We start from the raw sequence: 27608 nt of genomic DNA, 5'->3' as shown, positions 1-27608 counted from the left end.
CGAATGGAGAATGGGAAGGACATCCGTTAATCAACTTATGTCTACAAGTTCTTAATTATGAGTTTTTGTTTGTAGTATTTGCTTATAACAAAGATTCTTTTCTCCTTTCTTTCTTCTAATTTGGAAAATGACCCACACAAAAGGGAAAATGTCTGCTGCGTTGAGACTTTAAAACAGAAATCAATATGGCAGTAAGATTCTTTACTTCTCATCTTCTTCTTTTCTCTCTCTTTATTTGGTATACGATCCACAGAAAAAAAAAAAGGAGGTTTCTGCTGCAATAGAGACTTTGAAAGAGAAACCAATATATATGGCACAAATTAATCTCAATAACTTACACGGATAAACAGGAAAGTATAAATGAAGATGACAAATTATGATTTCCAAATGGTGGGGACCAAAGAAATATGCCTCAAGTCAAACCAAAAAGAAGAAAAAGCAAAATCCCTTGAGTTTGCCTAGAGAAATATGTTTACAGGTATAAAATAAAGTGTATGTACAAAACTGGAGAGCTCACTTCTTTATCTATATTTACATATTCAAAGTAGGTTTTGCAAAAGCGACACTCTTAGGGAGGATGAATGAGGCACACAACATCCATTTTCCTGGTGCAACAAGGCGTACCCTACGCATTTCTACATCAACTGCCACTTCTGAAAGTGCAATTCTTATTCTCTGCATTGGTAAACAAAAAAAGACGTAAAAATGGATGAAGGAAAAAAGTTTAAAAATTAACTGAAATACACAAACACGTGAGTATTCAGCAATGTACCTGATGAAAATCAAACTCCGGATCTTGAGCTTTGGAGAATCCATAAACATGGATCTTTGGCAAGGTAAATTCTTCATCCATGGATCTGTCTACTAATATTCCTCGAAATGCATCTGTTCAAAGAGAGAAAATCGCACAGAGTGAGGGAGAGAGAGAGAGTTTAAGTATTGCATAGCAGCAGCAATCCAACTTTAACAACTTCAGAAACCAACTGATTTACAGTTAACTACTCTTTCACACATAGCAGAACAATAGTGACCATCAACTAAGGTGTCCCTTCCTTCAATGGGTTCTAGAAAAATAATTCTCTGAAAAAGACAACTAAAGTCTAGCAAACGATACCCAACTAGCTAAAATGTGACCCAATCCCCTAAGAACCAGGTGATCGCTCTGTTTAGAAACATATAATTAGTGAGTTTTGCCTTCCCATCAATCATGTATCATTTATTGCATGTGCATACAAACATAAACTATGATCAAGTATAAGTGAGCAATTACACAAACCAACAGTTAAAAGGATGAAATTTACTTGCAATCAAGAAGTAAAAGGGGAATAAGTCCACACACCTAGATACTCTGCAGCGTCATTTGGCAAATTCATTACCACTTGAGTTATGGATTTGGCTTTATCACTTGCAAACATAGCATTGATGAACCTCCTTCCATCCATGTTAAAGACCTAGTGAGTGGTAAACAGATCCTTAATATGAAGCATATCATTTTATTCTTCACATAAAACATCCATCTCATTAATTTGTTAATTGGCGCTTTGAACAACCCATGCTAGTTATGGGTATGGGAAGGGTAAGGCTACTCCCTACACTCACCCCTTAAATCAAATAGATATAATTATAATAAATAAAAAACTTTGATCCTATTCATGAAGAGTCTAAAATAACAATCCAAGAAGGGAAAGTTTGAAACAATTTGGTGATTGGTTGCAGTTTACTAACTCACAAAATCTGGCATGTTATGAACGTTAGTGAATTCATGATACAATGAATTCAAGTTTGTCCTTTTGCATCAACCAGAACCATTTGTAGCAGTTTAAAGTTCAAGCACTACAAGAATTTTAAACAATTTTTAGAATAGATTGTGCTTACTAAGATCTGCATCAAATAAGCCAATAGCAATAAGTCTTGCACCATCAATCAAATTAAACATATCATTTTCTTCCATGCAAATTATACTCGTCATTGGTTAGAATCATATCATGCTCTGGCTTTTTGTTATTCACATAACCTCTTTAGCACCAAAAAAAAAAGGAATGGTACTCTATCTCAGCCAAAAAGAAAGAAAAAGGAAAAAGCAACTGTTTTTAGATTCAAACAACTGCAATTAAGTCTTTCTTACCTTAATTTTCCTTTCAAGTTTGTTGAGAACACTATTTCTTTCCAGATATTCAATTGCGTGGGGATTCAAATCATTGGCGTATACTCGTTTTACAATCCTTGCTGCAGACATTGCTATTGGACCAACCCCAGAGAAAACATCACCTGTCAACCACAGAGAAATATGAGTGCATGAAAGTAAACAGCCCAAAATCAATACATTAAAATTACAGGAGGTGAGAAAAGTAGAACTTATTTTCCCATCATTATTTATTTATTTTTATGAGACAGTTACATATTGTCCCAAAACACTCCCACCCCCAAACCACCTGGACGGACACCCTTCCACAAAAACAAGAAAAATTAAAAGTAATATTGACCATTATCAAAGGCCCATAGAGCACACAAATATCTTTAAAGATAGACAGAATAAGGACATACACACAACATCACTGCGCGTAAAGCTGTTCAAAAGCCTTTGTCTTTCAGTTGCAAGCCTGGAATTCCAATACCTGCACAAAAGAAACATAAGAAAATCCTTGCCAATAATTCATTTTCATAAAATAAACAACAGCCATTGCTGACAGAAAAAGGAATGAGGAAACACAAAACACAAAGTCATCAGACGAAATGTCGGACAGTGATTCTGGTTGACATTCATTACACCTCTGAATGTATTTTTTCCTTTTATTCACAATTATGAAGTTCATGAAATTCTAGTCAACTTTTATGCATAAATGAGCTAAGTGCCCAATAAAACTCTGCCCCTAAGATCTAGAACCAAACCAATTTTGGCGTAGACTGCTCAAGCCAAAGTTCCATATCAAATCAAAGCTCATTGATTGGTGTTCACAACAACATGATCCCAACTATCTTGTCCCATGTGCATGAACAAGGGTCTGTGAAATAATAAAGTCAAGATATGGGAAGGGAAGAGAATGTTATCAACAAAATAGCCAAAAATTTCCACACAATGGCATAATTAGCATAGAACTGATCAGTTTCTGTATTAGTAAAACAATTACTCAAAAACTCAAATGGCTTGCAAGGTAAGGAACATACACTTTTGCTAGATCAACCTGAAAGCGCAGCCCATTTTCAACTACTGTAGTCACAAGGGAATGGTTCCCAGATAAAACCTCAAGTTGCATTGTTCTGTAGTCATTATCAATGGCATCAATTTTATTGACAACAGTCTGAATCTTTGGCTTATGTTTATCAAGAACCACCTGTGTATAGAAAATATTTTCCTCCCCTGATTAACTAACACAATGATCGAGCAGAAAATTGTGAAAATAGAAAAATCACTAGATTCAGAAAGCACCTTTGCTATAAGCTTTTTGTATGGTAAGTGCTCATCTCTCAGGTTTATGTGTACAATATGCCCAACCGTTTCAAAGGCTGAAGGAATGATCATTCCTTCGGGAAGCAAAGCCTCCAATATCTGCCATAAAACTTTAAAATCATCAATATTTTAACCTTTCAGCATTTTTTGGTGCATCAAGTTTAATCAACACACACGTTTAGTTATAAATTCCACTACTTGAACAAAAAGTGTTCCAAAGTCGATCATCGAATGGAAGAGGGGGTGCAGAAGCTGAGCTTGAAATATTTATCAGATACGTAAAAGGTTTGGGGCTGGAAATAACCCATGCATGATTTAAAAGCTCATAATAAATCCTTTAAATGAGGAAACTAATTAGCTATGAACTTTTTTGAAATCTGTTTCTATAGTTCACCTTGGCGCAGTGTATGATGAATTGGTATACTGCCACGGCAGAAGTAAATTTTCAATAAGACAGCACAGACTAAACAAACACACCTAAGATATCCTTGCTTGAAATACCTCATTCATCTGCCAGTAATCATAAAATAGAGTCAGTTTGCACCTCACAAGCTCCAAAGTAGGGCACATACTTTTCCCAGTGTTTTCTTTCATCGCCACCTAAAGGATAGGGCAAGAACATTAGAAAATAGATATGGTGTATGGTGTCACACCCCACTGGAATATAGGGTCATAAAGGAAAATGGTTATGTGATGCACCAAAACCTACAGAGAAAAATCATCTGCATACAGGAAATTGTATAAATATTGATTCCCCTGTCTGGTAGATACTAGTGTTTCACAAATGCCTTAATTACTATTTCTACAGCTATCATGTGTCAATTCTCACCCCCAAGATAATTATGAATAATCTAATGGGGTCTTCCATTTGGAAGTGTCACAATTCACAACTCCCTTAAAAGGATCAATACTAACCTTAAAATAGTGATTTTAGAAGGCTGAGGCATTACACATTACATTTGGAAGTGGATTGCTCTTTTTGTCTCCAACTCAATGAGAGTACCACCTCCCAAGTTGAGAAATAGTGCATATCTTGCAACAATCAATAGCTAAAATTTAGCTAAAATTCTTTCATGAGGTTCCTAACAATATTAAGAACTTCCCATATGCAACTCACTCCGCCCAAGAGAATGCTTTACATTTTCGATGATGAGCCAGGCCTATTAAGCAAAAGCAAAGCAAGTATCTATCTTTTTCTAAGACAAAGCCTAACAAATTTGTAGCATTTTCCATCACATAACAACAATTGCTAGATATTACTGGAAAGAAAATCGCAATTATTGATCAAAAAACACCTTGATTGCCTCAGGCAAGTCCTCCACGCTTCCATTCGCGCACCGCTCGTCCAATAGCAACAAGCGGGTCGAACCCCTCCATTTCTTCCTGCCCTCAAACTCATCCCCCAATAAACCCTTCAAGTCTTCCCCTTCTTCTTCTTTATCATCCACAACCTCTAGCACTGAGAACTCACCCTTCCGCAATCTCTTCTTCCCTTCACCGCCTTCACTGCCTTCATCTTCCTCATCCCTCCTCTTCTTCCTCTGGTTCGGCCTCGACATCTTCGCAAGGTTCCGAAACTTCACGTATCCACGCGAATCAAATGTCTTTGCAAGCTTTTCTCTGTAAAGCACAGGACTTAAACACTCACCATCACCCTCGGATTTTCCGTACATCCGGCGGTTCAAAGAAACAAGGGCATTTTCGTCATCGGCTTCTCTGCTTGGATTCGTCAGAAGCTCAGCGAGCTCTTCTTCCACTTCGTCTCCGGCGACTCTGGCGATGTTGCGAATGCGAGGCCAGTTCAGCAAGTGGCCCCGGAGGCGGCTCTCTAGGGCAAAACAGTCTTTTGCAGGGACCCGAAGCGCAGCAATGTCAAAAACTCTACTGAAGTTTTTTGCGTTGATTAAATTCTCTTCTTCTTCTTCTTCATTTTCTTCCTGTAGTTGTAGACGGTGAGAGGGTTTGGTGAATGCTGTGATGGGAAGTTGAGATTGGGGAATTGTAGGGTTGGTGCCCTTGTGAAGGGAGGGTCCATAGAAGAAGAGATTTGGGTCTGAAATTTGTGGTTGAGTGGTGGTGGTGAAGTTGCAGAGGGAGAGGATCGTTAATTTCTTGGGGAGCGAGGATATTTTGGGAAGGAGGAGTATTGAGGGGAGAGTGGAGAGGGGAAGAGAGTGAGGTCTGAGAAAGAGCTTGGTCACCACCATGTTACTGGTGCTGTGGACGAGGATGGTTGATTTGGGTTTCGCCGGCAAATCAGACCCCATAATAAAGGCCGGCGAGGGGTTTAAGATGCTGTGCCACGCACGTGACCTTGGCGATAATATTTTGGAGGTTTTTATACAACATTATTATATAAATAAATAAATAAACTAAATTTATAATTGCGTTTCACGAAATTGTGAAAATGAATAAAAATGTAGCGCTACTATGTAAGGTTAACTTTACCCAAAAAAAAAAAAATATATATATATATATATATATATCACCAGAAGGCACATCATCAAAAAATTTTATCTAATGCTTATTTTTAAATTCAATATTAAATTTTTTAATATGTTATTTTATTTAAGAAAAAATATAGACTTTATATGTGTCACATCATCATTTAATGAACTTTCTAAGAACCGATCGATAGTTGAATCACATTGCAATAATTTCGAAATGTACTAAAAATGAAAACATGGATACAAACATACATCATGTGTGGAAAGCTCATGAAACTATACTGAAATTGATACCAGATTTAATTACATCACAAACCAAATATACAAACAAGACCACATGCAACGACCAAAAAAAAACGTAGTCATTGGCGGTGAATCGTTGGAGTGTGTCTTGGTAGCAATCCTCCAAGGATGAATTTCTTCTTGTCAACCTTGTTTGTTGAACTATCTCCAACACCAGTCCAAAGAGGCACACTAAAGAGCCACAACGAAGTGCATAGAATGGCACACATCTTACCATAAAAAATCAAACCCAGCAAACTCATAAGCAAGAAACACAAACTCGTAATCGCTTTGTAACATCCTCTTGTTTTGTTCCTTTCCATGTTCATTACTTCATGCTCTTTTTGTCCATGCCCCTCTTTGAAACCCTTTGAATCATTAGATTCAAACGACTTATTGGCTTTATCAGAGGAAGGTTTTGGATTGGCTTTTGAACTGTTGGAACTTGGTCGAATAATTTTTTCGGACAAATACCTCAAATTGGCTTTTAAACTACGCGACGAGCTTGATCGAAACGATTTGATTCTCTTGGACAAGGACCTGCTTGATGACCTAGATGATGAAGAGTTGGATGAAGATTTAGTGAAGATAGAAGAATTATTAGTTAAAGAGGAAGAAGTCTTGGAGACTATTCTTGGGTCCTCTTCCTCGGGCAATTCTTGATTATACTTTGTACTCTCATTTCTTTCCAAAAAATTTCCCTTCTTTCTCAGTTGAATCTTCTTCGCCTGTCAATAAAATGTTAAGTACTTGTAAGAATTACTAAGATCATGAAAAATGTAAAAAAGTTATTTCGTACCTATAATTTAGGGTATTTTTCACGGTGGTTTTTGTTATGGCAATTTGATCATTTAGTTTGTTATCCATCGCAATTCAAGGAAACATTCAAATTTCCGTCCAACTTCGTGATGGAATAAGCACTTGTCCCAGCCCTTGTAAGGGGCTTGGAGCTCAAGTAATTAAGAGATTTAGCCATGCACCCAAGGTCCTAGGTTCAACTCCCCCCTTCCCCAATATCGATTGTATCAAAAAAAGCACTTGTCCCTCACATGAGTGGGTGTTTTGGACGGAAATGTTCTTGGATTGCGATAAATATCAAACTACACATGGGTTAAATTGTTATAATTTAAACCACAATGACCAAAGTAGAAAATCTGACCAGCAAACTAGAGAGAAAAAAAAAAAAGACTTTAAGTAATTGAACTCTCATTTGTTCTAAGAATTTAAATATTATATAAATAATAATAATAAACTGAAAAACTAACCAAAGATGTCCCGAACAAGGCCGCCTTCCAAAAACGAGATAATTTGCGTCGTCCTTTATTTGTCTGATATCGACCGTCGTCTTTCTCTTCATTTGCTTCATCATTATCTGGCAACGGCGAAACCATTGCCTTTGGGAACACCACATCTTCCCTTTCTTCTACGCCATCGTATGGAGTCGTTTTGGAGATCATTCTTGGGACATCTTCCTCCGGCCATTGTTGATTATAACTTGAAGTAATTGAACTCTCATTTGTTGTTGTGCTTGTAAAATTTTCCTAACTTTCTTTTTTGATACTTCTTGACCTACAAGATATGCATGCAATATTAGTAGTAAGGATCAATAACATCATGACATGAACAACAAAATAAAGATTTATATGACCAAACAGATACAAGTAGTACGTATAGTCACCTCTACAACTTCTCATTTTGTCTAAATCTAGTTCCGCCCCGTATTTGAAAAAGTTTGCTTCGCATAAGATGCTGGCTCTAGAGTTCGTTTAGGCTTATGGGTTAGGGTGATGTTTTGCGGTTTGTGGGATTAGCTAGATGGTGCTTAATTTTAATGATGTTTGTTTGTGCGGCATTTATCTTCGTTTGTTTTGTATTTTTGAACTCGTTCATTTTGTTACCCTTTGAGCTTGATGTTTTTACTGTCTTGCATACGTATTAGCTGCGTTATTGGAATTTATATGCCTCAAAATTTGGCACAATCACGAAAGTGTGGGGAAAACAAACCATGAAGGATAATAGAGATTAAAACAAAACTAACCAGTGATGTTTTGGACAAAACTGCCTTCAAAACTTGAGAAAATCCACCTCGTCCTTCATTTCTCTGTTGAGCAGTGCGACATTTATCTTCATCTCCTTCATTATCAGACGTCAACGATGACCTCACAGGCACCACCTTCGGAAACGCCACGCCTTCCTTTTCTCCCACACCAACATACGTGAAAGCATCCGTACCACATTGTCCCTTTTTGTCAGAGCCACCGCTGGCCGCGTCGCCAGATCGAAAACACAAGAAGAAATTCATAGCGCTCTTCTTCTTCTTCCCCCTCTTCACTCGGGTCGAAGCAGAATATCCATCGGCAGTTGCCAGTGCATGGGAGGCGAAGGGCAGCGTGGTTTTCGCATTGCAAGGCGCCTTTGACATGAATTTCGGGAAGGAGGGAGGGTAGGGTGCGTATGTTTGTCAGCCGAGAAAGATGGGGCTCAAGAATCCTAGAAAGCAAGGGTGGGAGGGAACAACGTGGTGTGCCATTGATCTGCCGTGAAAATTAATTAAGGGCGGGGTTTGTGGTTTGTATTTGTAAGTGGCAAGAGAGTTTCATTGGCAGGCCATGTTGTGCGCGCTTCGTTTGCCCCGTTTGCATGCATTAAAATTTCAACTCAGAAAAGAAGGCGTACAAAAATAATCGCCAACACAAGCTGAGGGTTTAAATTTGGATTCATAAGTGTTCTATTTTTTCACCTATATGGATTTGGTTGTTTTCTGTTTTTAACTTTTTTAAAAAAAATTTAAAAAGAATCAGCCAAATGTCAGTCAAATGTCAACGTGGCATTTTTGCCTTATTTGTTAAAATTGGTTTGTTTAATTAGTATTTAAAACTAATTAAAATAGTGGTGGTTTGTGAGTTCAATGGTAAAGAGTATTTAACTCACTCTCAAACTGAAAGTTCAACGCTCGGTCCCCACTTTTCATGAACTTAATTAGGTTTCATTCGGACCAAGTGAGAAAAACCAAAACCATATTTATGGATAGGTTTGTGATAAGAAAAAAGCTTGGCTCTTTAAAATATAGGAGTACCTCCTCAAAACAAATGGGGTTTTGACACGTGTCAAATTCTTTTTTTTTTTTTTGCTTTGAATTCCTATAATTTTTTTTTATATTTTCGAATTTGACAAGTGTTAAAATTCTATTTGTTATGATAAGGAGCTCCTCCTTAGTTTTAAGGAACCAAACCATGCATTTTCAAGTCTTGTTTTCCTTATTCCTTTTTGTATTATTAAATTCTTGACAAGATCTTTGCATGGAGAAATTTTTAGCAATGTTCTATGAACTATAACCCTAATTGACTCGACCAATTCTTCCCTTCAAATCATATTTTGAAGAGACATAAAATAAAGCAAAAATGGAGTTTGAATGGAAGAATGAGCCAAATCAATTAGGGTTTACATGGGTCAAACCAAATTCTAACTTGAATGGACAGAAATGCCTTTGAATTTGACTGAGGAATTGACAAACTTAACAGAATATGAGTCACATTGACATGTTTTGTAAGATTAGGGAGTTCAAAAACAAATTTAAAGTTCATACGGTAAAGTGGAATATAGTTGAGGGGAAGTTGTTATTGGAAAAAATAAAACACCTAACAAAATTATTATAATTCCAATCATGTTGAACTCAAATTAAGTAGATCAGGTTGGGCTATTTTTTTTTTTTTTTTGCTTTGGACCTCTATAACTTGAGCCCTAGCTTGAACCCTAACTTGACATAATACAAAAATAAGTATTCCCATTTTCCCTTTTGGATGAGTTTTTCTCTACCCAATTGTATAAACCACCCAAGCCTATTGAAAATTCTCAAGATGGTGAGGACTAAATTTTCAAATGCATAAAACACTTATTCAGTGTTATACAAACATACAAAATATTTCTCCTATTTCTCTCTCAAAGACTCAATTGAAAGACTTTGCACCAGCTTAGGGCAAGGAATTTATTCTCTCTCTCTCTCTCTCTCTCCCCCCATATATTCTAAAACCCTCTCTCTACTGTCTGTCTTCCTATCTCATTTCGCCATACCAAAAGGCTCTTCTTTGCAGAGAGCGATGATAAACCCCATGGACTTGCTCCGATCCAATCTCTCCCGGGTTCGGATCCCGGAGCCCACCAACCGCATCTACAAGCAAGAATGCTGCATATCTTTCGACACTCCGGTAACCTCTTCCCTCCATTTTTTTGGTTTTCGGTTTGTTTCCGATGAATTGTGAGAACAATCGAATTTACTCTGACACTTCCACTACTTCAAGCTTTGATACTTTTCAATTCGTTCGCTTTTCTTTTTGTGTTTTCTTGAGCTTTCTTGCCGGCCAAACAGAGGATCAGTATACTTATTTTTAATGTTGTTGTTGCTGATTCTCTTTGATTGTGTTCCGTTTGGCTGCTGACGAAGTATAGGAAACAACAAGAAGCTGCTACAACTAATTTAGGATTAGCTCACTATATTGCCCATTTTCTTAATTTTTCTTTTCCTTGGATTTCTCAATAGCTAGTGTAAGCATTCGAGTATTTTGCCCAACTGCTACTTCAATTTTAACTGCATTTTGATAATTCATATGGCTTATCAGTTGTTTTTATTTCAATTTTCTTTTTTCTTTGTATTTTGTTGGTGCAATTTCGAATTTTTTTATTTTTGTCATGATTGCCTAGAAAAAAGTAGAGAAGGAAAGTAGAGTTCGTAAAGTTTTCTGTATGCGTCCAAGGGAAAATAAATAGTACCTACTCTGAAACTTATTCTTAGGGTTTCAGTTACGGGTTTCTTACAAAATGATTTTATTTTGGTTTTAGGAGTTTTGTGCTTTGTTTATCTCCTCCTAGTTTTGTAGTTTCGCATTATTATGATTGAATTCTTTTCGTTTCTTCTTTCAAGTTATAAGTGCTAAGAAGGTTTCACTTTTAGTTGACCTGTAAATGTTGAAAAGTTCTCCGTTTATGTACTTCTTACATTTGTTTTCTGTGATGGTGTTCCCATGATGAGTTTCAGAGATCAGAAGGTGGCTTGTTTGTTGACATGAACACATTTCTCGCTTTTGGGAAGGATTGTGTGGGCTGGAATTATGACAAGACTGGAAATCCAGTTTATTTGCATATAAAGCAAACAAAAGTGTTGGTTCCCGAAGATAGGCCTTCAAAGAAACCAACACTCATGGCTATAGGTGAGTTTGATTTAGATGATCTATTCCTGTGTGATGATGAATATTGCTGAGTTTAGATGATGTATTTATGTAGTTTGTGCTATTTGAAGGTTCCATTATCAATGCTGCATATGTGCTTTTTGTATGGAAGTAATTAGTTGGTGAAATATCATGATATGCTAGTATTTAGACCACAGTGGAAGCAACAATTTGTATAATCATCCAGGATTAGGTTAGGAGTTTTTGAAACTGCTCACTTCTCACTAAAAAAGAAGTGCATGGCGTATAATGTACCCATAAAATAAGAAATTCCCGCTTTCTTTGTTAATATCCAAAAATAATGCTTATTGGCTAGGAATCATTGCAAATAAATTTGTACTTACAAATAATGGTCGAATCTTTTAGATATTTAAAGAATTATTCTTTCTCTCTCTCCCTCTCTAGTTTCTAGTTTGGTAGTTCTGAGTCAATTTTCCAAGCTATATGGCTCAAGAATATTTCTGGTAAAACTTATTTTGGTAACAAGGCAGGATGCAACTTTTGGGTAGCTTTCCCTTGTTTCTTCTTGCTTCAGTTTATGCCTCTATTGTTTTATGTGGTTGGTACAAAGTAATATTGGTAAAGGTAATAATACTACTCAAAATTCGTGATATTGCAGGAACAGATATCCTAGTTCTTGCTGCACAAAGCTAATGTTTATATTATTGTCTACTAGTTAGTAGCTTTTCTGTTGTATAGAAACAAAAATTAATCTATATGATATGATTTCTAGGTGTTGATGGGGGATTTGACAACAATGAACCTGAATATGAAGAAACTCACAGTATAGTTCTATTGCCTGATTATGTAACCCTTCCATTTCCTTCTGTTGAGTTGCCGGAGAAGGTGCCCATTTCTTGTCTATTTGTTCTATATAATTTTGATGCAAAAAATAGAAAAGAAATCATCTCAGGGAATGATTACGATTTATGACCACAGGTAAGGTTGGCGGTTGATGCCATTTTATTGGCTGAGGGTGCTGAGAGGAAAGAGCAACTTGCAGCATGGACAGCTGAGAAGAAGCAAGTTAGTGCATATGCAATGAATTTGCAACAGATTGACAATGGTATAGTGGTTCCTTCATCTGGCTGGAAATGTTCCAAGTGTGATAAAAGAGAAAATCTTTGGTTAAATCTAACTGATGGAACAATCCTTTGTGGGAGAAAAAATTGGGATGGTACTGGAGGTAACAACCATGCCATTGAACACTATAAGGAGACATGCTATCCTCTTGCTGTAAAGCTGGGGACAATTACGGCGGATCTAGAAGGAGCAGGTAATGGTGCCTTGTGTTGTATAAATATCTGCAATTCCTTATTCTATTTGTAGTCATGTGTTTGTGTTAAAGAGAACATTAAAGTTATTCATTTTCTATGACGCATGCTCATGAACTAAAAACACTTAGGCATCCTGAAAACTCCTGGCAAACATAATCTAATAGCTTAGCATTTTATACAGTTGATTCTTCGGAATTAGTGAGTTTGCCTTACATGTATGGATTTCTAATGATGGGTAACATATTGTGGCAGCTCAGATGTTTTCTCTTATCCAGAGGATGATAGTGTCTTGGACCCACTTTTAGCGCAACATCTGGCCTTTTTTGGCATTGATTTCTCATCATTACAGAAGGTTAGCTATAAATGGGTTTATGGCCTACAGTTTATTATTATTTTTTTGACATGGCATCTCTATTCTCAACACGTGTTGAAGCTATGTTCTTAATACAGATGGTTTAATTATTCTCTAACAGTTGGGTTATATTTACGTGGTATTCTCATATATCAATTGCCAAATGGATATTAGTTCTTTTTTTCCCGAAAACATGTGGTAATGTATTTTTGTACACATTTCTTAATAACTTTCTATTTAATATAAGAGAAATTTTTGAAATTTTTGTTAATTAGGCATATCTTTAGCTGTAGTCATAGACAAAGTAATAATAATCGCCAATTGAAGACAATAATAATGTACTAGTGGGATAACAGAACCTGTGAAACATTTGATTGGTACGAAATGATATAATATCACATGGAGATATAAAAGATCTAATTCCCATATTTTAACATAAAGAAATCTGTTGCAGGTGAGTAATCTAATGATTTAATTGCGGTAATGATTGTATGCATGCACAAAGCCATCTCATAAGTATAAAAATTGACAAGATCTCTGGAGTTTTGCTCTTTGAACAAGTCTGGAAGTTTTCTCTTTTGGTTGCAGTGCTGTTTAGGTTCGGCACTCTCCTCACAGGGGTTTGACTCCGTATTTCACCTATGCCACCTCTTCCATTTTGGGGAGAGGGAAGCTCTTTACCATTTGGTTAAAGCCTGTGGTCAATCTTGAAGAATTCTAATGAAAACCAGAGAGCTCTGACTTCTGATATATATATATATATATATTGGAAAGTTTGGTGTTTTGTTTCCATGAAATTGCTTTAAAACTCCAAACAATTTGGCCCGGATATTATGCGTTTAGGTTACTGTACTTTTAATATGTTATTACATCAGTGTTGAATTTGATTGAATAACAATACCATCTTGTTTCCAGACCGAGATGACAACTGCTGAAAGAGAGCTTGACCAGAATACCAATTTTGACTGGAACCGAATTCAAGAAAGTGGACAAGAAGTTGAACCAATATTTGGACCTGGTTACACTGGACTTGTCAATCTGGGAAACAGGTAGCTTTTGTACCTGTTGAGTTCTGCTGAAGAAATTGTATTTATTCAATGTTATCTTGATTTGCCATTTTGTTTTCTTGCAGCTGCTATATGGCAGCTACGATGCAAGTTGTGTTCTCAACACACTCTTTCTATTCCGGGTTAGTTTATATTATATATTTTCATGAAAAGTAATTAATTTAGAAGAGGAGTTGTTTATCCTTGGTAGCATTTATTTCATCAGATACTACAAGAATCGAAGTTTGAAATTGGCTTTTGAGAAGGCTCCAGCTGATCCCACTGTAGATCTTAACATGCAGTTGTAAGTATCTATCGGATTCTTAGTGTTGGTTTTGTACATGCATTTCTGTCCTCTGTTGTAGTTCATTATATGTTGCTATTCACGATAACAAAGCTAAGGTGTGTTACTTGTTAGTTGTGATTCTTGTATTCAACATTAATTGCTTTTTATGAATAAAAGTTCTCTTTATTTTGTACATTTTGGTTTAAATGCAAGTGACTGCATGTGTATCTCCTCTGTTTTCCTTCTGCTACTCTTCTCTTCCTTAGCCTTTCCTTGTCGTTTCTGAGAAGATTGAGTCATAGAAAGCAGGTTTAGGAGGGTTTTTCATACGTGTCATATGTATTTGACACTTCATGTTGTATGATAGAACAAAGCTGGCGCATGGTTTGCTATCTGGTAAATATTCCGTTCCTGTAGCAGAGGTATGCTTGTCATAGAAAACAATTTCTTTGTTTTGATGTTTTCTGCTTCTCTTTAGTGGTTGGCTGAGTTTTCTTATTTTTAAAATCAGGGAAAAGATGATCCAAATGCTACTGCTACTACAACAAAATCTGTAAGCTTTCTGGATAAACATCCACATCTGAGTTTTCCCCCTTTGACTTATTCTGATTCTTTTATATTGTCCACCTTCAACATTTATTAGAAACAGGAAGGGATACCCCCTCGTATGTTTAAAGCAGTTATTGCTGCCAGCCATCCTGAATTTTCTTCCATGAGACAACAGGTACATTCATGATTTTTTATGATCTATCACAAAAGATTTACAATTTTTGACAGAGCTCTTTGATATATATATATATATTTTTTCCATCGAGTGGGTGTGCCATGGTGCTTTTTTTTTTCTTTTCCTGTTCGTCTCTCTTTTCTGCATCCTTTTCAATTTTATGTTTTCTTCTTTGATTGAGGGATAACATATGCAACAATTTTGTGCTACTGGAAAGTCATTAGTCATCCTCTCATATATAATTTTTACTGTTATTATTGTTGTTTTCTCTTTAATGTGCATACTTAAAAGGCAAACTGTGTTTAGGATGCCTTGGAATTCTTCCTACATTTTCTTGACCAAGTCGAACGGGCCCATGCTGGAAAACCTGAAGCAGATCCTGCAAGGAGTTTCAAGTTTGGTATTGAAGATCGTATTCTGTGTTCATCTGGGAAAGTTGCGTACAATAGAAGGCTTGACTACATTCTTTCTTTGAACATCCCCCTTCATGCAGCTATTAATAAAGGTGAGTTTCTTGGGTCATTATTAATACTAAAACAGTCTTCTAAAAGTTGATATTCTTATATTCATTTTGTTTGAAAATTCAGAGGAACTTGAAGCCTTTCAGAAATTGAAGGCAGAAAAGATTTCGGAAGGCAAGGAAGTGTAAGTTCATATGGTTTCAATATCATGTTTTCACATGTAATCACCCCTGTAGACTTTGTGCTGAGCATGTTGTGCTCTACCAGATCCAGTGATGAAATTGTACGTCCAAGGGTTCCTCTAGAAGCATGCCTTGCAAGCTTTTCGTCTCCAGAAGAGATACAGGACTTTTACAGCACTGCTTTGAAGGCCAAGACAACAGCAGTGAAGTAAGTTGTCTGATTATTTGCTGGCGTTAAATTACTAAATAGCTCACAGGCATGTTCTTCACAAACTAGTCAGGGTTTTGTTACCTAGGCCATGTGTCTTGGATGTTTTCAACAGTAAACCAGGATATAATTTATTGGTATGGAAAATTGGTTAAATCTGACTATGGAGCTAGTATGTTATTTTATTATATAGTTTTAAGATATCCAAGTTTGATGCCTATTGTTAAACACTATTCTTCCCTTTCCTTTTTTTTTTTTGAAAAAACTGCAGGAGTGGAGGCTTAACTTCATTCCCTGATTATCTGGTGTTGCACATGCGGAAGTTTGTAATGGAGGTTGGCTGGGTGCCGAAAAAGCTTGGTATGTTCTCCTGGCTTCCTAAATTTCTTCTGCATTAATAATGTTGAGGTTTTATAGGTTTCTCATTATTCTTTGTATCTGTCTGTACAGATGTCTATGTGGATGTTCCTGATATCATAGATATTAGTCACATGCGCAGCAAGGGACTCCAACCTGGTGAAGAGTTGTTACCAGAGGGTGGTATGTGTTACAATTTTGCTCTCTCCTAACCTTTATTGGTTTTATTTAGATATTTGCAGAAACTTATCGATTGTGCATATATGTTCTTAGATTTTCCATCAAGTGAATATTTGTGTGGAATTTTCAGTCAATTTATGGTGCGTTTCAGTGGCACCATAACTTTTGAGATAATCGATGAAGCAGGCTGACTTCAACCTAAGTTGTCTCATAGTCATGAACTAGTATTCAAACTTATAGGTTGAAAATATTTTTGCGCCATCTAACTGCATTATGCTCCTTTACCATATGTTTACTAAACTAATGGAGAAAAATGTGTCAGTATCATTAGAGGGTTCCTTTTGCAGTTTTGGTCTTACATGGTATATGAGTAGTGCTTGTGAAAATTTTAATACAATATTATCTATTATTTGGTGAATAATTACATGGTTCTCTTTGGATTACGTGTTGACTATGCTCAGTTCCTGGGGAAGAGGAGGAACCAAATAAGCCTGTGGCCGATGAGAGTATTGTTTCACAGCTTGTTTCAATGGGGTTTAGCCATCTACACTGCCAGAAAGCTGCCATTAATACGTCAAATACTGGGGTGGAAGAAGCAATGAATTGGCTACTTTCTCACATGGATGATCCAGGTAATTCGATATGTGCTGTCTTGCGTAAAACTTGTTCTTAGAAAGTAGTATCTTGCTAGCAAGAATGAGCTCTTGTGCTGATCTGCTCTTCCTTTTCCAGATATAGATGCTCCCATTTCTGAAGGGGGACAAAATGTGGTTGACCAATCAAAAGTTGATATGTTGCTTTCCTTTGGTTTTCAAGAAGACGTTGCTCGGACAGCACTGAAAGCATCGGTAAAAATTTTGCTTAGCTTCTTTTTCTTTTGAGAGTAGGTAGGTGCTATTAAGTATTTATTATAACCACGGAAGATTTTGGCAACCTTTTATTATTATTGTTATTATCATTATCGTTATGATTATTATCACTAAAAAACCCTTTAATATAAATTTTTTTTGGCAGGGTGGTGACATTGAGAAAGCAACGGATTGGATATTCAACAATCCTGATGCTTCTGTTTCAACTGATATGGATGCGACAACATCAGAAAATGCACCTACTGCCGCTGATGCTGGACTACCTGATGGAGGAGGGAGTAAGTATCTCACACCTGTAATTATCTTTACACATACATACGTGTGTGTTGTGTATAATACATATATGTTACGTTGTTGAAACACATCTGCTGATGTGGGTGTGTGCGTGTGTGTTTTTTTAATGTTTGAACTGTTGGCACTTGCTCGATGCAGAATATAGACTTATTGGAATTGTGAGCCACATTGGAACCTCTACTCAATGTGGTCACTATGTTGCACATATCTTTAAAGATGGTAGATGGGTTATTTTCAATGATGACAAGGTTGGAGCTTCGGTAAATACCCCAAAGGACATGGGATATCTTTATTTCTTTGAGCGACTGAACAGTTGAAAGACACCGGGAGGTTTTCACCTTCGGAAGATGAGATCGAAGATGTTTGAAGTCGGAAAAGAGGCAGCGCATAATTTTGTGGAGCCTCAGCAATCTGCCAACATGCACTTGGTTTTGTGTAGTGTGGCTTTGAGCCTCAGCCTTTTGTTATATGTTGGGGCGATGATTTTTCAATTTGCTGCATGGATTCATGCCATTTGCTGAGGCGCCGCACTCAGATCTAGCTGACCTTTACTCATTTCTCTTCTTCTTAACATATTGAAGTTCTCATGTTACCTTCGTACTTTCTGAAGAGAAATTATGAACTATAACTTGCACAAGGACCATCTGTTTCTAATGACAAGAAAAGTTTATGTTTCTATTATTACTGTTCTTGACCTCGTGCCGTTCATTGTTAAAGTAGACATATTTTATGGACTCAGGCTTCTGAGTTGAGGTGTAGGATGGGAAGTGATTCTTAGAGGTGTAGGATGGGAAGTGATTCTTGAAGGGCTAGAATCACTTATGGGTTAAAGCACCTCCTATGTGCTTCTTCATATAATCACCATAAAATTTACTTGAAACTGTTGGCGAGTCCTTATTTAATTAGAATTTTGGTTCCTTATTATATTAGATTTTGGATATTATTTATTTAATCCTGTTATAATTGAGATTTATTTTCTATTGTAATTTAGATTCATATCCTATTTTATTCACTTAAATGATTAAATGGATAAGTGATTATTGACCCATCCAAAATCATTCAATTTTTTCGAAAGTAGATTTTCTACAGAGGCCATGTAAACAAGTTATTTTATGTTGAAAACCTGAAACCAAACTTTGATGTGAGTTCTTTTAACTTTGCCGCAAACCCGATCATATTTGATTATTCTGTGTTGCAACATCTTAAACTAATATCAGAAATGAAATGTAAATTTAAAAGTGAGATGCAACATGACCTAAATTTTCTTAACAGGATTCCTGAATCCCCGGAAAACAGCATCCTCCAAAAAGGAAGCAACGTTGTGCTTACCAAAATCTAATAAGCTTAGAGATCTACATGCAATAATTTGCTTCGGTAATTCGGAATCAAGATTCAGTTTCCTTCAGATTATCTTCTTATTTTCATTTCTTTAACTAGCATTAGTACGTAATACATAATCAGTCGTGAATGTCTCAGCTACCAGTGCCATGCAAATGCTGGTAAGCTGAGATTTGATCTTGGTTGCTCTTCCGAAAAGGGTTTAAGGGTGTAGCAACCAGAAAAAGGAAAAAAAAAAAGGCGTCAAACCTTTCCTTGTCACATGGGACAACATTTTTCTTTTATCTATTGGATTTAACTCTAGATATCCGGTGCCAATTGATTGAAACTAATGCACACTCTATTCGAGAGGTGGCATAGGACAAATAATCTGGTATTTGTTTTGATTGATGAAGTTGATTGCTGCTGCTAGAGAGAGAAGATCAATGTAGACCAAATAAAGAGAAGGCAAAAGTTGGGCTTCAAATCTATACTTTCCCCTTCAACCCCTCCTCTCCCCTTTGTAGTGAATCAAATCTGTACTTTCCCCTTCAACCCCTCCTCTCCCCTTTGTAGTGAATCAAATGATGGCAAAATGCCAAAATAACCTTCCGCGCAATGCGCACTAGGTTCCTCCAAATACTAAAATTGATGAAAATTGAAAATTGAACAGATAATACATGCTAATTAAGTACAAGGGTATTATTAAAATAAATTGAATCACAGGTCCTAAATACAAATTTAGACAAACTACAAAGACCAAGGGTGTAATTTGGCCAAAAGAATACACTAAGAAGTAATCATAAAATGACAGGGCAACAGAAGACAAAAAGGCATGTAGGAGACTAGAAGAAAATCCATTATTTCTCTCGTGTATAATATGTATATTCTCTTTTCTGTTGTCAAAATTTTCTGAGGAAATGAAATAGTATTGCCTTTTTCTACGGGCTTAGTAAAAAGAGTAAAAATAAACGTATAAAGATGGCACCTTTTATGGGGCCATGAGTCCTTCAATGGTGTAAGAGAGGGACTCTGCCCAGTCAGCCTTAAAAAGCAATGTCTGTAAAGTTTGCATCACATCATATCCTGGATCAAGCTTCCGTTGCCATCCCTAGTGAAAGAACAAGAAAATTTAAATACAACCAAAACTGACATAAATTTAGCCCCATAAACTCTGAACCACTTCCTAAAAAATATAAGGTAAAATAAAAAAACCACTAACCCCTATAGAAATGCAGGAAATGAGATTCAGAGAAACAAACAAATTGACCATAAAGAACCAATCGAGCTACAAAAATGCATCATTCAAATCAATATGCAACACTTTTTGTTTGCCTAAGCCCAGCAAGAAAAGACTTCCTGTATGGTATTATCTAGTGAGACAAACGAGTGAAGCAAACGAAAGGATTAGTAAGTACCACACGTCATTGAATTATCCAGTGAGGTGATGGAGAGGAATTATAATCAGCAATTTTATATGGTGGCAGATGATCAAAATTTTGTCCATGGTTTTCATACTAAAAATAATTGTTACAGTTTTCACCAGAAGTAAAGGCTGAAGTTGAACCATGACTGTGAAAGCCATCTTCAACTTCAAGAATTTTTGTTTCACAGAATGTCAACATATTTCCCGTTGTTAAACATCATCAGAAAATGAAAATGTTTTAAAAAAATTTAGGCAATTTGGTATGATCTTCATTAAGATCTACACAATGATTACCGAAGTAAATCTACTATTAATAAGCATATGGTTCCTATTTACTTTCCTTCTCAGTATTTTGAAAATTGCATTCCCGAGAATGCAAAGGTAATGCAAACATTGAGATTTACAGGTGGATGTTATCTAAATTTGGAGACAGAACCATCCTTGAGTTTCCTTAAAAAACTTAATTTATGAAAAATTACTTCCAGAAATCACAAGCTGCCATGTAGATTTCCATGGCATTGTCAGTTTTCTTAATTTTTAAACAAAGAAGGGTTTTCCAAAAATGATACAAAGAAACCTCAACTTGCTAAGGCAAATTTTACAAACCTGCTGATGTGCGAAATAGAGTGTTAAACCAGCAGTTCACTCACTCATTGACATTCACGTAACATTGGTGACATATTACAGCCTATACTTTCAAACCCAATAAAATAAAATTACAGCCTAAACATGCAAAACATGGTCAGACATGCCTCTTCTTTTTCCAGCTCTATAGAACTTCAATAACTTCATTAGAATCTAAGTTTCATTGGGTAAAACTATTGGATTTAGTATGTGTAAAGGTGTGTGACTTTCATACAGATGTTTGAAGCAAGCAAGGCCATACCTCAAGAACCAAAGTGGTCACCATCACTGTGCAAACACTGCCATCAATTCGGACTTTATGCCGCTGAACTTTCTCAAGCAATTGATGCATGCAATCAGCAGCATGGATGATGTCACCGTCTGGGGAGTACCATATTTTGAAAGATCTTTCTACTTCCTGTTAAAGAAATGTTCACAAACTTATTCCTATATATATCCACAATGGGTGACTATGTTCTATCTCAATCTATATAAACATAAAAAAATAAAGCAGTTTGCAGAACTCAAATACCCAATTTGGGAGTTAAAAGAAAATGGGAGGACTTCAAGAATCAAGGTACTACAAACATGTTTAAGTTTGCATCTTTTTATACAAGATTCAAGGCCACAATCTTGTTTGAGGCCTCAGAGTCCGATTTGAAGCTTGGACAACACCTTGGCAAACATATACATAATAATTTTTAACACATAATATGAATTATAAACAATGATTCCACTTATGGCCACGGCAAGCCCAAAGGAACAAAACCAATACTGTCCAACAATAACTTTTGAATTACTTTCATTCAGCATCAACATCACATAGGATCAAGAAATCAATCACATTTGTCATGCTCTTAAGATAATAATATGAAATATATTAACTATGCCGACTGAAACACTTAAATTCACAATAAGCTTGGGCCAAATAACATTCAATTGTTTTCTACAAACTGTAAAGGGTGCAAGATTTTCTTCACATGTCCAAAATCATAAGAAAACTAGCAACCCCCATAGATCATTATTGCATTTCCACCACCCTTATTATGTCCAGGAACAAACATTTTTCATTACCGGGTGCCATAGTCCTAACATCCACTAAGTTCCTTTCTCATAAACTATTTAATTTTCAAGAGAAACTCAGAACTATGTCGTAATTGGTGCACCAGGAATATATTCATGTTAAAAAAGCTGAAATGCACAAACGGTATTTGATTAAACGAGGGTATTGTGAAGAAAAATTTACATATTTGAAAATGCCTTGAACCAGTTGTTCATATTCACGAAAATTATGAAGATAAAGTAACTTGGAAGAGTTAAAACAGGGCCAACAGCCTTTAAGCCCAGTAGTATCTCCTCTTCCTTAAGAGTGGAGAGTGAGTTTTCGAAATTCAATCCTTCGCAGGTACATGTGTTGTAATCCTATCATTTGTTGGAAATGTTTATATAAATATTTTGGATAAACGAGGATCAAAATGTGGAGAAGAATTCATGACTAATATATTAGAAAGGCCATGAATCTTTCTTTTTTGGGTAGATAAGTATGAATTATTTACCGAAGTGGCGAAAGTGACAATTTTAAAAGCCTTAAATTTTCAATAACAAGAATTAACATTTTGCCTCCTACCATAAAAGCTATGCAGGAATGCATTACCTCAATGAAAGCCCTTGGGTTTGGACAGTCTTGTTGTCCAGATAATCTAAGGGTGCACTCTGCAACAGTTCGACCATCTCGAAGGGCTACAGCCTTAAAGAATTCCACTAAATTCAATTGATCTCTCTTAGAAAGTTCAGCAGTCATGCCCACATCAAGGAAAACAACATGAGGCCTCAATCTAAAGAGTTGTTTACTTGGTGACTTGCAACGATACACTCTGACAAGAATATTCCCAGGATGCATGTCAGCATGAATAAAATTATCTACCTGACAAAAGAAAAAAGGTGCAGATCTTAGCATAAAAATAAAAGATGAGAACTGTCAAATTCAAGCTACTTCAACATCACATCACAAGGCACTACTAGCTTCTACCATCAAACAATCACAACTACCTAACTCTTTTACAAGAATTATACTGATTAATAGTACTGTACATCACCTACATGACTTTTTCACAGAATCTTTTAGCTTCACTCTTTTACTATAAATAGAAAATTCAATACCTCGCCAGCTCTTAAACAGGCATACATGCTGCAAACAGATTTATACATGCATGTAGGAAAACATTACAAATCTTATTCCTGCTTCACAGGTGTAAATATATAAATTTCCACTAGCCTCTGATACCTGTTCTGTAGAGTATGATTGCACAAACATTCAACTAGCCCATGTCCTACACCGTGGGTTCTAGGAAATTAATGCAGATATTGTTATTGGACAGTTGCATTTTCAAGACTGGTTAAGGATACAACATAAAGAAACCAAGTATATCAAGATGAAGGATTAACTAACACAAGTTAAAAAGATTACAATAAAAAGAAACTAATAACAATTGCAACAAATTAAGTTGTACCAGAAGCATCTTTAATAGTGCATGCGTCCCAATGTGAGCAAGGGCATTCTTTATTGGTTCATTTCCTTCAAGCTCATCAATATAGTGCATAACACTTTCGCCCCGTTCATAAGTTTCCACTAAAACAGACGGGTGCACCAGGGGATATAGAGGCCTTGGAAATGAGACGTCCTTCCATCTTCGAAAATTATAGATAAAACGATTCAAATGTGCAGCTTCCCTTGACAGATCAACTTGTGACATCATGTAAATGGCAAATTGCTGTATGCTTTCATCCAATCTCAAAGACTTCAAATAAGGGATGAACCTCGAAATTTTGGCTATGCAACTAATAATCACAAAATCCCTTCTAATTGCTTCACCAACACCTGGATGTCTAACCTTGACAGCAACGACCATGGGCTTGATCTGCTGACCTGGGTATTTGTATTTGAGTATAGCTTGATGAACTTGAGCAACGCTTCCTGATGCCACAGGTTCCATATCAAATTTCTCAAATATTTCAGGCAGCTTGCGACCAAATGCCTTCTCAATACTTTTCTGGGTGAAGTTAAAACTATGTGCTGGAGCTTGAGTGTGAAGTTTTGCAAGTTCACTACACAAATCTCTTGGGAAGAGATCTGGTCTTGCAGCAGCCCATTGACCCCATTTTATAAATGCCGGGCCTGCTTTTTCCAGTGTAAGATGGAGAACACGAAGCCATATTTTCCTAAACTGAATGCCAAGTGACTTCGCAAAAGGTGCCATAGCTATGCATGGTGAGAACAAAACTGCTAGATATATTGCTCTGATAAACAAGATAATACACTCCAGAAGTGAAAACAAAATTAAGGTTAAATAAACATGTCCATCTTGGGCATGAAGAAATAGAGTGTCTTTTGTTGGGAGGCCTTCTGCTTCTGCCAACATTCTCTGTGTCCGAGCAAACTCTCCAACTATGAAGGCAATAACACCAGGAGCTACTAGATTTGAGCGAGTCAAAGCCAAGCTCACTGCACGCGCAATTTGACCAATTGGTGGTAAAACGGGGCCCCTATAGGAACATAACTGAGAAAGCTTTTTCCAAGCAAATTGGGCATGATGAGAAACTCTCCTTCTTGGCGATAAGGAATATAAGTTTTAGAACCACTACTCTGTAATAACTTATCTTTTGCTTTCTGTAACATAAATGGGGACTGCCCTCTTAAACAATTCTTATACCATGGAAATAATCTGCATAGGGTGTAAGGAGCTTCAACTGTGTAATATGCCCTACTACTTGCAACTTCTAAGTAACCAGTTTTCTGAACTGGAAGAAGGGATCTTGCACCCCTCCTCACATTTCCGCAGGCCAAAAATCTGCATATCACCAAATCTCTTCACCATACCATAACACAGTCCATCTAAGCTAGTAAGCTGAAACAAGAAAAAAAAAAATGGAAACAAAACAAAGATACTACTCCAGCATGCAAATTATGCAGACATTGGTTGGTTCATTACTATTCCAAAATTTCAAACTATTAGCATATGAAACAACAAATTTATACTCTTAAAACACTCTCTCATGCGTAAGGATCACCAATCACTGGAGTGGAGACCCAATACAAGGAAATCAACAAAAATCAAAAGGTTGCAGATACAGAATTCCAAATGAGGATCATCTGAATTCATAGAATGATAAATCTTTATTAGTCTATTTCTGTTTCCACAAGCATAAGGTGTTATTTACCCATCACTTGCCTTGGAAACCAAAAGTTTAAATAGCCCTGTGATCCATGCTAGGATGCTTATTTGTGCTCTATTTATAACCTAAGAAATGTGAATCAGTGTATTTCTGAATGCGAAAATATTATTAATTCAGCCATAACAGAACAATAAGTTCAACCAATTGAAAATTTGGATAAATAAAACACAGTTCAGCTCAGTGAACCTCTCTGTTTAGTTGATGAGAAATTAAAATTGGCGGATTATATTAATTGGACCCAGAAAGCAAAAAGCAGCATAAACGAAAGGCTAATAGGAGAGCATATTGATATCATTCAGTTAAGGCCCATTTGTTTTCTTTTCCCTCAGTTTTCTCAGCTACCAAACAAAGTGCAAGAATCCAATATTCAAACAGACCAAAGATGGAGACTTGGAGAACAGACGAGAAGGTTCTACAGGAAAGCAACCTGGACATGGTGACTGGATTCGTGATCGCCGTACTCTTGGAGACGCAGGTGGCGCAGTAGACTCGGAGGCATTTCTATCAAAACGACGGCGTATAAACCATCATCGGCGTCTGGAATGCCTCGGCCATCTGTCACCCTGAACGGCGATGATCGGGCGGCGCATGGTGGTGCTTGTGCCACGTGTCAGTTTCAGGCTGCTCGGAAGGTTGTGGATTTTTGTTGTCTAATTTGGGTAAGAATTTGAATGGAAGGTCGCTCTGGTGGGATTTGAGTGGTGGTGAGCGGAACCTGCTGCTAGGATTTTGGGCGTTTAGAGTTTCTCTGCAATTCACAGCTTCGAATGAACGCCGTCTATTTGGTGTTTTTTCTAATTTTGGGCTCTTTATTTTGGCTTTGATCAAGCCCAAAGCACCCGAACTGCTCAAATCCATCCATTCATTAATTTAACTTTTTTTGTTTTAGTTCTAAAAACTCATCTACAATTTTATCCTCGTACAGAAAATCTATAATTTTGCTCGTGTGTTTTTTTTCTTTTTCATCATACGATTTTATAGAGCAATTTAAATAAATAAATACATTATCTAAATTACAAATTTTGTGGATGTGGTTGAACCCAATTTCACTTGAATACATATATTTTAATATGTTAACAAGTTTAGGACAAACTTTATTTTTTGGTCAATTTAATAAACGGAATGCCCACATGAGCTAGGGGATACCTCATCATTCCCTCTTAACATTTCAAGAATCAAACTATAGAAAACATGTTAATTTTTTAATAATTGAATGGAATTAAATTGTGGGATCCGTGACTTTAAGTACATGACTTTTACGAAGTGTGTATCAATTGAGAATAGTCATGTGATATGTGAAAAGTTGTATTGTTTCATATAAATTGAAATATTGCACTTCTTGGCTTAAGTTACATTGTTTCATAGAAATTGAAACATTGCACTTCTTGGTTTATGGTGCATTGTTTCATAGTAATTGAAACATTGCACTTCTTGGCTTATGGTTGCAACATGAAAAGACACATTTGTTGATATTTTTCAGTCACATCTTTTCTGAATAGAGGTCTTGTTGCCTATAAATAGAGAAGGTCCTACAATATTTCATTTATCCAATTGTCATCCAACAATAATAGTTTTTAGAGCATTCATAGCATTCATAGCATTATATTTGTTAGAAATATAGTGAGTTAGTAAGAGAGAATTCATACACAAGTTTGAGTTTGCTTTTCTTGGGGATTGTTGTGCTACTTCAACAAGAAGTTGATCATTGTATCCTAGGCAGACGTTTGCCAAGTGTATAGGTCTTTTTCTTCCGGCAGTTGTAAGTGGTGGGCTCCAGTAAAGAGTAGATTGATGAAATTATCCTCTGTGTTTGAGTTCGAAGATTAAGCCCCAAAAATGCTTTGAAAGGACAGAGATGCCTTAGGAAACACCTTGGTTACCTTCACTAACAAAAATAACAACAGCTTATATATAGATTTTCTAGCTTAGCATGAGAGGCTTGTGGCATGGAAGCAAAATTGACATGAGTTTAGCATTGAAGAGAAAGCTATGCGTTCTTGGGGGAAAACGGATGAATAGAAGCATGAATTTGCTGGATTTTGCAGGTGAGAGAGGAAGCTTGCTTTCTGGATATGGTTGTTTTAGCTAATGATGAAGTAAGTGAGTGTGCTGGGTAGTTTCCGGTAGCTCAATGAAAACTCTGTCAAGCTTTGGAAAAGTTTACCATAAGGAAAAATAGGGAAGAGATGGAAGGATGATGGCTCGAAATTGCAGAGGTTTAAGATGGTGAAAGATAATGTTTGCTCTCTAGATGTGTGTTTTTTTTATGATGGGCAGGAAATGCCTCTTTTTATAGGTGCTGGAAGCTATTTTTTTCAAGAAACCTTAATGGTTTCTATCCAATTTGGCCAAGCTTTTCCTCTCCTTTGACTT

The 27608-nt window shown here is 36.5% G+C and overlaps 4 protein-coding genes across 5 annotated transcripts; 1 reads left to right on the top strand and 3 right to left on the bottom strand.

Annotated features, from left to right (window-relative positions):
* Positions 1-357: 357 nt before the first annotated feature.
* Positions 358-5724, bottom strand: LOC103326294 (Met-10+ like family protein). 2 transcript variants are annotated; one of them, XM_008228505.2, is made up of 9 exons: positions 4744-5718; positions 3950-4048; positions 3428-3547; positions 3166-3332; positions 2545-2615; positions 2126-2268; positions 1340-1451; positions 773-885; positions 358-675 (listed from the first exon to the last, which is right to left on the bottom strand). In XM_008228505.2, exons 1-9 carry the CDS (start codon positions 5713-5715, stop codon positions 532-534), a joined length of 1941 nt encoding a protein of 646 aa, XP_008226727.2. In that variant the 5' UTR covers positions 5716-5718; the 3' UTR covers positions 358-531. The 2 variants fall into 2 exon arrangements, 1 of the variants encoding a protein (XP_008226727.2); XR_001677484.2 differs by lacking the exon at positions 1340-1451 and having other exon boundaries at positions 4744-5724.
* Positions 5725-6061: 337 nt separating this feature from the next.
* Positions 6062-8787, bottom strand: LOC103326293 (uncharacterized). The gene is given in 4 exon segments (XM_008228504.3): positions 6062-6905; positions 7443-7731; positions 7733-7746; positions 8216-8787. Coding segments are annotated over 4 exon segments (1335 nt in total). The 5' UTR covers positions 8600-8787; the 3' UTR covers positions 6062-6257.
* A 1244-nt stretch (positions 8788-10031) lies between these two features.
* Positions 10032-18316, top strand: UBP14 (ubiquitin-specific protease 14). The gene is made up of 20 exons (XM_089049346.1): positions 10032-10382; positions 11210-11381; positions 12133-12245; positions 12339-12675; positions 12934-13028; positions 13944-14077; positions 14161-14217; positions 14301-14378; positions 14728-14782; positions 14872-14913; positions 15004-15084; positions 15391-15589; positions 15672-15729; positions 15813-15935; positions 16207-16295; positions 16386-16475; positions 16934-17104; positions 17205-17320; positions 17487-17619; positions 17774-18316. The coding sequence occupies exons 1-20, from the start codon at positions 10275-10277 to the stop codon at positions 17950-17952; spliced, it is 2430 nt and encodes an 809-aa protein (XP_088905472.1). The 5' UTR covers positions 10032-10274; the 3' UTR covers positions 17953-18316.
* A 1317-nt stretch (positions 18317-19633) lies between these two features.
* LOC103326290 (uncharacterized) lies at positions 19634-25804 on the bottom strand. Its single transcript, XM_089049347.1, is given in 6 exon segments — positions 19634-20063; positions 21265-21420; positions 22657-22926; positions 23513-24633; positions 24636-24850; positions 25663-25804. Coding segments are annotated over 6 exon segments (1890 nt in total). The 5' UTR covers positions 25671-25804; the 3' UTR covers positions 19634-19943.
* Positions 25805-27608: the final 1804 nt, after the last annotated feature.

Source organism: Prunus mume, linkage group LG3 (assembly GCF_029339155.1).
Source record: "Prunus mume cultivar Tortuosa linkage group LG3, ASM2933915v1, whole genome shotgun sequence".
NCBI lineage: Eukaryota > Viridiplantae > Streptophyta > Magnoliopsida > Rosales > Rosaceae > Prunus > Prunus mume.
The sequence above is the reverse complement of the archived record's forward strand: the minus strand, read 5'-3'. Positions and strand labels throughout refer to the sequence as shown.